Source organism: Acomys minous, assembly GCF_964271855.1.
Source record: "Acomys minous genome assembly, chromosome: 14".
Classification (NCBI taxonomy): Eukaryota; Metazoa; Chordata; class Mammalia; order Rodentia; family Muridae; genus Acomys; species Acomys minous.
In genome coordinates, this window is record NC_140496.1 from 43,807,794 (window position 1) to 43,818,676 (window position 10,883).

Sequence of the window (10,883 nt, forward strand, 5' to 3'; positions counted from 1 at the left end):
ATTCTACCCGGACCTCCAAACGGTTGTGACCCACAGGCTGAGTACCATGGGCATAAGGACAAATGCTTAGAATGTAGTTAGGGACTGTGCTGGTTTAGGAAAGTGCTGGCTGTAGGTTCTCCCCCCCGGGAGCCATGACTTCAGAAACCCTGAGCAGTGGGCAGGTTTCCTGTACATGTTTTTCTCTTGTTGAACTTTCCACGTTCAGTTAAAGAAGCCGGGCGTGGTGGCACAGGCCTTTAATCCAAGCGCTGAGAGTTCGAGGCCAGCCTGGTCTACAGAGTGAGTCTGGGACAGCCAAGGCTACACAAAGAGACCCTGTCTGGAAACCCTTCCCGTTCCCCCCCGCCCAAAAAAAAAGTTCAGTTAGAGAACTGTTCCAAAACACAAAAGGGAAAACCTTTTTTTAGATAAACAGTTTATCTCGAGGACAAACTGTATTGCTCTATTGGTAGGGGTCACCAAAAGAAGTAGGGTGTGGCTGTCATGCGCTTCCTCCAGATCTGTGCTCATGGGTAGTCAGGGGATTGACTGGGTTCTGGGAGCTTGATGAATGTTGGGGGAGCAGTCGCAGCCAAGGAGGACGTTACTGTTGGTCACCATGGTGGGGGTGTCATGGAGGGAACTTGCCTGGGTCCCCAGATACTCCTTTTCTCCAGCCACGTCTAGCTCTGGTAGGCTCCCTAGCCGTAGACTGTCCATTGATAGCCAGCATCCGCTCTTCTAGGCTGGGCGAATAGAATACAAGAGTTGTCCCTTTGTCAACGTCACCAAGTGCAGTTCCATCCATCTACCCACCACCCACCCACCCACCTGTTTACTTGAGACATGGTCCCTCTAAGTAGCTCTGGCTGTCCTGGAACTCACTATGTAGGCTAAACTGGGCTTGAAATCACAGATACTGCCTTCTCTTTCCCGAGTGCTAGGATTAAAGGTGTGTGTCACTTTGCCTGGCGTCTTCTTATCGCCTTTCTGTTTATTTTTGTGAGAGTAGGGGCGCTCACGTGGAGGCCAGAGAACACCCTTCAGGCGTCAGTTCTCTCTTCACCATGTGGCTCCCAAGGCTCAGACTTAAGTTGTCAGATGGTATTCTCTTCTTTCTGCAGTCAGATGCTTGACCCCTGAGCTGTGCCCCTCGCCTTTCCTTTTCTCTCTGTATCATACTGCTGAGTGCTGAGATTGCGAGCCACAGTACCTGGCTGTAGTATCTACTCGTCATCTTTTTTCCATTTGGAAAAGGGGATGGGAGATGGAACCCATGGCCTCATACGACTAGGCCAGCGCGGCACCACGAATGCACCCTCAGCTCCTGGTTCTTCTCTTTGTTTTGTTTCTTCCCCATTTATGTGGTTGCATGTTATTGCATGTTATTGCATGTTATTGCATGTTATTGTTGTTTGGAGGGATGGGTGCACATGTGTTGCCCCTCACGTGTGGAGATGAGGACAACTTGCAGGAGTTGATTCTCTCTTCCCACCTGGTGCGTACCAGAGATCAGCAAGCACCTTTCCTTTCCCTGGGCCATGTTGAGGGCTCCCCCCCCCCCCCCCCCGTCCCTGGTTATTTGCAGTGATGTGTGCTCACGTGGCGTGTCTGTGCGGGGACAGAGCTCTGAGTGGGGTATTCACCCAGGAGCAGGTGTGAGCTCCTGGGATCCATGCCCAGCATTTTAAATCAACCCATCCACCACCAACCTGTCCAGGCTAAAGCCAGTAAATAAAATAGCAGATAAAAGATATGGACAGGGCGTGCTAAGGGTCTCTGCTCTTCAATACAAGAGTCAGCTGAGACCTGCATAGGTAACATCTAAGCAAAGGGGTACAGAAGGAGGGAGAGCTGGGCCTGCTGATACAAGCTTGGGGTCCAAGGTACCTGGCAGGCTGGGGCACAAGGATCACAAGTTCAAGATAGCTTGGGCAATTTGGTGAGAGCCTACTCAAAGAAAACAAAACAGAGTGTTGGAGGTAGCATGTATAATGGCCCAAGTTTATCCCTAGTCCTACCAAAAAAAAAAAAAAAAAAAAAAAAGGAAAGGGGACAAAAAAAAGAATCTTGTAAATGTGATGGCAAATTAATCTAAGCAGCAGCAGTGGGTCCTGGGGAGGAGGATGGACCAGGCATGGGAAAGGGATGTGTGGGTCAGGGCCCTCTTGGCTCTCACTTATGGCTACCTTCACCTCTGCACCACAGAGTTCTCCAACCCATGAATCCACCGCCTCTCCAGAGCTGCCTTCCGAGACCCAGGAGACCCCAGGCCCTGGCCTGTGCAGGTGATGCCCCTCCCTAGCCCCCACCTGGACCCCTGTACTCTCTCCGAGGCCCCACAAGCTCCCTTTCTCCACAGCCCCCTGAGGAAGTCACCCCTGACGCTGGAGGACTTCAAGTTTCTGGCAGTGCTAGGCCGGGGTCACTTTGGGAAGGTGAGGCAGGGGAAGGACTTAGGGGCTCAGAGTTTTCCCCAAGGGACTAGTCTGTCTACTAAGGCCCCCGTGTCCACTGTGTGCCAGGTGCTGCTGTCTGAATTTCGCTCCAGCGGGGAGCTCTTTGCCATCAAAGCCTTGAAGAAAGGTGACATCGTAGCCCGAGACGAGGTAGAGAGGTGAGGCCCTGCCCTGATCCTTGAGGACTTTTGGGAAACAGTTCTCTACTGAGCGTTTCAGTGAGAGGGGGAACTCATGAGGTACTAGAGCTAACGCTCTCTTACCTAAGCTACTGACCTAGCAGTGACTCACTTGTGACCCCCCACTGCCCCTCTTTCTCCTCATGCTTTAACAGTCTGCTAGAGGTTGCAGGGTCGTAAGCAGGAGGTTCAGCACTCAGTGTAGGACTTGGGCTGCCTCAGTTTGGCGTCAGGGCGTGCTTCCAGAGCTGGGGAAGCAGGCCTCCCTCAGAACTCAGCCTCTTTCTCTGTCGTCAGATGCCCATGGACTTGCCGTCCCCTCAGGATTGTCCAGCAGACCAGGGAAGGAGCTGTATTTAAATTCTTCACAGTCCTTGTCCCTGTGGAGGAGCCAGGCTGTCCCTGGACTTCCCAGCCACCTTTTTAGTAACCACGAACAAGAGCTTGAATAAGCAAGAGTTTATTTATCGATCAGGGCCAGAGAAGCCCAGTTGTGTCTGCCTTAAGGTGCTGCTGCTGCGTCTGGGTGCTGTGCGCTCCTCTCTGGGCTGTGCTTGCAGTCGTCACAGAGATGGGGAAGCCTCTTCAAAACAGAGATCAGACCCTGCTCCTGCTTCAGTCCTCACACTGCACCCTGTTGACTGGGCCTGCCGGTCCCTAAGCCGGTCCCCAGCAGGGCCTCAGCCTTGTGCCCCCAGCCGTTTCCCAAAAGACAGTGGGTAGATTCTGGGAATTAGCAACCAAGGCTGCCCGAATGAGAGAAATGAATCCAGTTGCAGACATCCGTGAGTGAGCCCCAGAGGGTGTAGGGCAGGGGGCAGCCGGGCTCTGACTTCTGCCTCCTGCCCAGCCTGATGTGTGAGAAGCGGATTTTGGCGGCCGTGACCAGGGCAGGACATCCCTTCCTGGTGAACCTTTTCGGCTGTTTCCAGACCCCGGAGCATGTGTGCTTTGTGATGGAGTACTCGGCCGGCGGAGACCTGATGCTGCACATCCACAGTGATGTGTTCTCAGAGCCTCGGGCTGTGTGAGTCCTCACCCCAGCACCTCATTCCTGCCCCCCACCCCCCATCCTACCTTCCGCCCTTCACCCTGAGGCCTGCCTCCTGCACAGCTTTGGGACCCCAGGGGTCGGGGACTTTGTGCCTGTGGAGCCAGGCTTGTGCGATCTTATGCATCTCCACAGCTTCTATTCGGCCTGTGTGGTGCTGGGGCTGCAGTTCCTCCACGAACACAAGATTGTCTACAGGTGTGTGCCTGAGAGCGCGTTCTACCCATAGGTTGGACATGGTCAAACTGTACAAAGCCCCAATCGCCACCCTCAACCAGCCCTCTTTACATCCCCTGACACCCCCATTCCCCAGGGACCTGAAGTTGGACAATTTGCTCCTGGATACTGAGGGCTACGTCAAGATCGCAGACTTTGGCCTCTGCAAGGAGGGTGAGGGGCTGCAATCCTGGGGTGAGAGGAGCAGGGGGAGGGCTACCTTCTGGTGCAGCTGTACCTAGGTGGTCACGTCGAAGTTTCTTCTCTGCGGGCTCTGCTTGCAGCCACCTGCTTACCCTAACAGCTTTAGGGTAGTTCAGCAGCTTTAGCCCCAACTGGGTCACCCCATACTGATTTGGGGTAGGGCTGGCTATTTGGACTATCTCATGCTCTGCTCCCCCAGACGCTATAGGCTCACGTGGCCTTGCTCTCCACCCCACCCAGGGATGGGCTATGGGGACCGGACCAGCACATTCTGTGGAACTCCAGAGTTCCTGGCGCCAGAAGTGCTGACTGACACATCCTACACACGAGCGGTGGACTGGTGGGGACTGGGCGTGCTGCTCTATGAGATGCTGGTTGGAGAGGTGAGACCCAGGCTGGTGTTTTCCTGTGGAGATCGTGCATGCACCCCAGGATGGGATGGGAATCTTCCTACCACGTGCTGTGTGATCTGAAGCCATCAGCCCTGCCCCTCTGCCCTCAGTCTCTGTAACTGTAAATGGGACACCTACCCCTGCAAGCCAGCACTGCTGTAGTGTGTGTGTGCGTGCGCGTGTGTTGGCTAAATGTGGGATCTTACTCAACCCACCCCTCTCCGTCCCCCAGTCACCGTTCCCTGGGGATGATGAGGAGGAGGTGTTTGACAGCATTGTCAACGATGAGGTCCGTTATCCCCGCTTCCTGTCGGCAGAGGCCATCGGCATCATGAGAAGGGTAATCACACCATCCATCTCTCTACCGCCCTGTGCAAGGTAGGCTGGGAGGGGCCTGGGGACTGGAACCAGATACATATTGACACTGCGCCCTCTCCCAGCTACTGCGGAGAAACCCAGAGCGGAGGTTGGGATCCACTGAGCGCGATGCAGAAGATGTGAAGAAACAGCCTTTCTTCAGGGTGAGTGACCCCTCCATGTCCTGTCAGTCACCCCAAGGGTCTGAGTGTCCATTCCCACCCCAGATCTAGTCGCTTCATCTCAAAGAGTTTTGTTGCCCCCAACAGCCACCATGATTCCCCTCCAGTGTCACCCCCCTTTGGTCTGCACCCCTCATTACCCAGTCACTCCCGCTGCTTCTCCGGGCCCGTTGTCATGTCAGGGCTTAGCCTGAACTACCCAGACTCCCTTAGTTTAGTTGCGCTCCCAGCCCCTCCGCGCCTTGTCTACTTCCCTGCAGATCTCCATCATGACTCTCTGTCCCCCTCTCCACAGACTCTGGGCTGGGACGCCCTGCTGGCCCGTCGCCTGCCCCCACCCTTCGTGCCTACGCTTTCGGGGCGCACAGATGTCAGCAACTTCGATGAGGAGTTCACTGGGGAGGCCCCCACACTGAGCCCACCCCGGGATGCGCGGCCCCTCACAGCTGCAGAGCAGGCAGCTTTCCGGGATTTTGATTTCGTGGCAGGAGGCTACTAGCCCCAAGCCCCTGCCTTGCCCAAGAGTTCTTGGTTTTTAAAAAGGCCTTCGGGGTTTACCCATACATGCATTTTCAGCCTCTGTGTGCAATCTGTGTGGGGTGTGCTTGGAGCAGGTGATGGAGGCAGGCAGACCCACTGGGGAAGGACTCTGATGGGGCTCCTTGGAAAGGTCGAGGTGGGAACGTGCAGCAGTGAGGAGCAGGACGGGGTTCAGGGCTGTGTTGGGGAGCGTTGGGGTTTTAAGGTGGGTACAGGGTGTTGAGATTCTGGGGTGGTTAGGAAACAAAATGAGCAGAATAGTTACAAGAGTCTGTTGTGCTGGCGGCAGGAACAGGAAAGTGAATTCAGAACCTCACTCTGCTTGCAAGGAGCCCCAATCTTAGAACCAAGGCTGCAGCGTTGTGCGCATGCTCTCTTGCGGCTGGCCTGGGGGAATCCCACCTCTGATCTTTGGAGCATCCCGTGTATCTGCGCCATCGTGTGGCCAACGTTAGAATTGTACTCCTCTTTCGCCCTGGTTGTCACAGTGGTGCTGCCCCCACAGGACACATCACCCTGGGCACACTGTGTTTCAAACTCTGTACCCTTGAGCCCTGCACAGAGTGGTTTGGCTTAGCTTCTGGGCAGGTTCAGAGGTGGCTAAAGCCACTGTGCCGGGAACTACGTAGTGAACTGGCATCCCAGGCACTCTTGGTTAGGCCCAGCTCTGTTGGGCCACCCTTGGCACCTGCCCTCCGGGGTAGGAGGCGAAGCAGTTGGCGCAGCATGGTCTGGCGCAACAGGATGTACACCCATGGGTCCAGGATCTGGTTCCACGACGCGAGGCGCACAGCCAGAAAGAGCGGCCGCTGCAGGGAGCTAGTGTTCCAGCCCCCGACGGCCAACACCACCAACACCTGCGAGAAAAGCAGGTGTAAGCAGTGGAGCGGGTGGGAGAGAAGGGCTGGGGTGGAAGGTTAGGATGCCGGGGCGGGCCATGCAGGGCACACACAGATCTGTGCGGGAAGGAGGGTGACTAAGCAAAGATCATCAGTGAGTGTGGAGTCTGGCTGGAGAAGACCCAGTATCCCAACACACACAGGACTCAGGAAAGGCCAAAAAGGAGGAGAGGGCTATGAAGGAACGAGGCGGCGGGGGTAAGAGTGGACTGGAGAGGCTTGAGTGGGCGGGAGTAATTTAGCGAGATCTCAAAGAGGGCGGAGGTAAGAGCCAGGGATAGCAGAGGGGTGGCTTTGTCAGCAGGCTGGGTCTTGAGGCTGAGGCCAGGAGGGGACAGAAGGGAGTGTGGCTTGAGGAGCGACTGCGCCCCTCACCAGCAGGGGGCTCCAGCAGATGCACGACACCACCATGATGCCCACGAGCTGGCCCACCATTTCCACGTCGTGCGCATGAATCCTGCGCGTTGAGCCGCCGCCCCGAGAGCTGCGGAGGGTGGCAGAAGCTGAAGCAATGGATGAGGCAGACGAGACGGAGGCCAAGCGGGGTCCACGAGACCCCCAGCGCCGGCGATCGTCGGGACCTGTGGCCTCTGTGAAACGTCGAGACCGGCGACGCCTCCAGCGGGCACGCAGGAGCGCCAGGCCGCTGAGCGTATTGCACACGAGTGCCGCAAGGAGAGCGGCCAGGCCAAGACCTGCGAAGAGGCCGGCAAGCAACGCCTGGCGCCAGCCTCCAGGAGGCCCGAGGCTAATGAAACACCAGGTGCCAGGGTACTGTAGCTCGTAGCGACCCACGTGTGCTAGCGGCAGCAGTGCCACTGCCAAAGCCATAGCGGCCAGCACGGCTAGTGCCAGGCGTGCGCGGGCAACCGACACTCGCGCCGCGTGGAGCAGAGGCTGCGTGACACCCACGCAGCGCTCCACGGCCATGCCACAGCCAAGCAAGAGTGGGCACAGGCCAAAGAAGACCATGCAGCCGCCCAGGAAATGACAGGCCCCGCCAGCAGGCGCATGTCCTGCAGCATACAGGCGAAGCACCAGGGCACCCGGGATCACATGGCCTGCCAGGTCGATGGTCAGCAGGCTGGCGACGAACAATAGGAAGGTGGCAGCCGAGCGACGGCGCCGCAGACGGCCTGCAACCTGTGCCAGCAGCGCCAGCGCCAGCACGTTGGACACGGCACCCAGCGTCATGGAGAAGATAGGCAGTGCTGGTGACGTGCCAGAATCGCTTGCTGGCAGCACCACAGAGGTGTTGGGGACCCTGGGTGTTGCACACGTTGTTGCCTCATCCGCTAGGCTCAGGTTAAGCCCACAGGGGCTCATATCAGTGGCCAAGAGGGCTGCGTAGGTAAGAGGAGGGCATAGTGAGGCTAGGATCCCACCCTCCTGTGCCCAGGGCACCTCCACATGACCCTGGCTGCTCTATTTCGGATCCCACTTCACCTGGAGATACCCCCGCCCCGATCTCTTGTGCCTGCCTTCACTCTGCCCTCTTATCAACTGTCTGCTGGGCAGACTTGACTGAGCTAGCAAAGGTCCCCATTATTCGTCCCCCCATCTCCCAGCACACCAGATTCCTCATCCATGGCTCCATGGAATAGACCCTGACCCACTTCTGATCCCAAATTCCAACCTTCCCCATGTCTGCCCACCTCTTCTCCCTTTTTGGAAGTCTCCTTGCTTGCCCTGGAACTGGCTATGCAGACCAAGCTGGCTTTAACCTCAAGAGAACCACCAGCCTCCTGTGCCCTGGGGTTAAAGGCTCACACCATCCAGACCAGCTTCGGTCACCTTTTAATCCTGTCCTTGATGTCCGTGTCCCAGCATCTCCACTACCATAGCTCATCTCTTGAGAAGACCATGTCGCCGTCTCCAGAGACCCACTTGATCTGCAGTTTCATCTCTCTCCACAACCCACGTCTCTATCTATAGACCCGTCTGGCGCCCGAAGGCCTCTGTGCCCTATAGCCACAGCTCTTCTCCATGGCCCTCCCTGTCCCCACAGACCCCTGCAGCCGTACAGCCATCTCTCATCTCCCAGAGTCCCATCTCTGTTGCCATCTATCTGTCTCCATGGTGATCTCTCCACTAGTCTGGCACTGCCCCGTTCAGATGCCCATCCCATGCTGTCGGAAGCAGCCTTACCGCCCATTCTCTAGTTGAGAGGGCTAAAGCATAGGCTAAGGACCGAGAGCCATGAAACGGCAGGAGAGTAGGACGGCTGCTGCCCCATCTTTATACGCTCTCCGTTTCTGGCTTGCCAACCCTCGAGTCCCAGCGTCTTACCCAGTGCTGCTCAGGATGCAGGGTCCCCATGGCCCGGAACTTGGCTCCTGCTGCCTGCTCCAGCTACTCCCTGGCTCCCGGCAGGCCGCTCCCTCTTCCTGGGGCGGCTCCTCGGCTGCGTGCCGCCTCTACCCGCACCCCACTGGCCTCCAGGGGCTGCTCCACCCCACGCATGCCTGCCCTCTGGGCTTGGAAGCCTTGAGTGGGCAAAACCTCTGCTCCTGGCAATGGGCAGGACAACCAGGCTCAGCTCCTTCCCGCCAAGGACTGAGGTTCTTTGAATTGGTCTGGTCTCTGTGACCCCCTCCTCTCAGCGGGGGCAGGAACAAGCCCCCACACCCCCACCCGGGCCTCTTGCCTGCCTCATTAATAAAGCGGATAAAATCTAAACACTGGAAAATGTGAGCATCGCCTGGGGCGGGCTGGGAAGGATACCCGCTCCCGTGGGGGTGGGGGCGTGTGCTGTCCTCAAGGAGCTAAGAGGGTTTGGGAGCTGCCTTGGTGTGATGGGAGCCTCCTACCCTCACACTGGGGTGGAGGAGGTGAGCAGCCTAGACCAGGGCAATGGAGTCGTCCTAGGAGAAAGGGAGGTGGCAGAAGGGCTCAGGGGAGCCAGGCTAGCATCTGCATCCCATCTCCGGGTGGGGTAAGCAATCTGTAGGGCATCCAAGTCCCACACTGCACCCACAGCTACAGCCTCACTTCATCTCTTGAGAAGGGGCCAATGTCAGACCAGTCATGACGGCAAGTAAACACTGGATAGCACACACCACTGCTGACTGTGCCATCCACCCCCCCCCCCCGCCACAGACCCCTTGAAAGGGTTGCCTGCCCACACCTTAGCACTAGGTGTAAATCTCAGCGGCTAAGTCTTGTTCCCAGTCCCATCCCTCCTGCTGATAGTCCACCCCCCAAACCAATCAATCCCCATGGACACACAGACCTTATCCCATCTGCCCTGATAATCACATCTCGAGATGCTCTAAGGCCTGGCTGTTTATCCTGATCCCCAAACAGGAATACAACTGAGACCCATGCATGCACTGGACACAGCTCCCTGAAACTCAGGGGAGCCCAAGGCTTACCCCACAATAGTCACAGCCCTGGCCTAACTTGGTTCCCAGAACTACCCACTACATACAGCTCCACTCAGCGAAACCACACGCCCAGCTGCTTCTGCCTGGGGCAGAGGTCAGCGAGCGAGTACAAGCCTAGCATGTTCGATGCCACGGGTTCCACTGTCAGCACTGAATGATGCAGCCTCAATGATGAGACACGGCAAGTCACACTGACAGTGGCTGGCTGTAGGGCCTGTGCATCCAGGATAATCATCCCCTGCCTGGAACCAGGGAGCCAGCTCCGCTCAGCCTTCCCGCAGGCTCTCTGCAGGGCTCACCCCCCAAACATTCCTCCTGGGTGCTGGAGGGGGACCTCTGGCCTGGCTCCCCTTGTTCCATTTGCCTCCCTTCTCTCCAGGTCTGGCCAGGGTCCCACCCCACCCTTTCCTTGATCTCCCTAAATCCTAGGATGAAATGGACTGTCAAAACAAGCCTGGCAGGTTTGTATCCCTGCGAAGTGCTGTGCCCTGTGCACAGCCGGCCTCAAGCAGGGGTGCTGCAACTGGGCAACAGGCCTTGCTGCCCACACCGAGTCGTTAGGTGCAGCCTTCCTGTGCACGAGGGGCATACGAGGCCTTGGTGAACAGGGACCAGGTTTGAACCTCAAGTAAGCCCAAAACTGCAGCACTGCCAGAAAGCCTGATGGCCCACAGCCAGGGGGAGGGGGCAGCGGGCCAGCCAGCTCCTAATTCAATTTGGAAACCAGGAGATAGCTTTCAGCTGCTGCATTCTTTCCCTGGCCTCCCCTCCTGCCCCACAGCCAAAGCGCTCCCGGCGGCAGCTCCATCCCCAGGAGAGATGTGTGGATACAAGAGCCTTCACCATCCCTCCCTCTTGCTTTGTCTAGGGGGGGGGGGGAGGATGTGGAACCAGGGTTCATGACAGCGTCCACTCAAATGGGAGGTAACGAATTCAACTAAGGGGGCTCCTCGCAGGTGGGCTACGCCGAAGGGGAAGGTGTTATTCCTTTACTAAGAGGGGTTGTGTGCCCCTTTCTGCATTCCCGGGGTCAAGA

At 57.2% G+C, this 10,883-nt stretch overlaps 2 protein-coding genes across 3 annotated transcripts in view; one reads left to right on the top strand and one right to left on the bottom strand.

The window, feature by feature from the left end:
* PKN1 (protein kinase N1) overlaps window positions 1-5,591 on the top strand; it is a 31,769-nt gene extending 26,178 nt beyond the window's left edge. For both annotated transcript variants that reach the window (XM_084755678.1, XM_084755679.1), the window contains exons 13-22: window positions 2,191-2,270; window positions 2,345-2,420; window positions 2,508-2,599; window positions 3,471-3,647; window positions 3,807-3,869; window positions 3,985-4,061; window positions 4,332-4,474; window positions 4,716-4,823; window positions 4,924-5,004; window positions 5,318-5,591. In XM_084755678.1, the coding sequence (XP_084611804.1) occupies window positions 2,191-2,270; window positions 2,345-2,420; window positions 2,508-2,599; window positions 3,471-3,647; window positions 3,807-3,869; window positions 3,985-4,061; window positions 4,332-4,474; window positions 4,716-4,823; window positions 4,924-5,004; window positions 5,318-5,521 (1,101 nt within the window). In that variant the 3' untranslated portion in view covers window positions 5,522-5,591. The remainder of the gene's footprint in view (window positions 1-2,190; window positions 2,271-2,344; window positions 2,421-2,507; window positions 2,600-3,470; window positions 3,648-3,806; window positions 3,870-3,984; window positions 4,062-4,331; window positions 4,475-4,715; window positions 4,824-4,923; window positions 5,005-5,317) is intronic.
* A 140-nt stretch (window positions 5,592-5,731) lies between these two features.
* PTGER1 (prostaglandin E receptor 1) lies at window positions 5,732-10,773 on the bottom strand. The gene is made up of 3 exons (XM_084755680.1): window positions 8,751-10,773; window positions 6,837-7,804; window positions 5,732-6,419 (listed from the first exon to the last, which is right to left on the bottom strand). The coding sequence occupies exons 2-3, from the start codon at window positions 7,785-7,787 to the stop codon at window positions 6,153-6,155; spliced, it is 1,218 nt and encodes a 405-aa protein (XP_084611806.1). The 5' UTR covers window positions 7,788-7,804; window positions 8,751-10,773; the 3' UTR covers window positions 5,732-6,152.
* Window positions 10,774-10,883: the final 110 nt, after the last annotated feature.

What these genes read in the sequence shown, in the direction of transcription:
- PTGER1 (XM_084755680.1), bottom strand. Translation starts at nt 7,787, where the DNA reads ATGAGCCCCTGTGGGCTTAACCTGAGCCTAGCGGATGAGGCAACAACG. An exon ending in TCTGCTGGAGCCCCCTGCTG is followed by an intron (nt 6,420 to 6,836) that starts GTGAGGGGCGCA and finishes CTTTTCTCGCAG; the next exon opens with GTGTTGGTGGTGTTGGCCGT.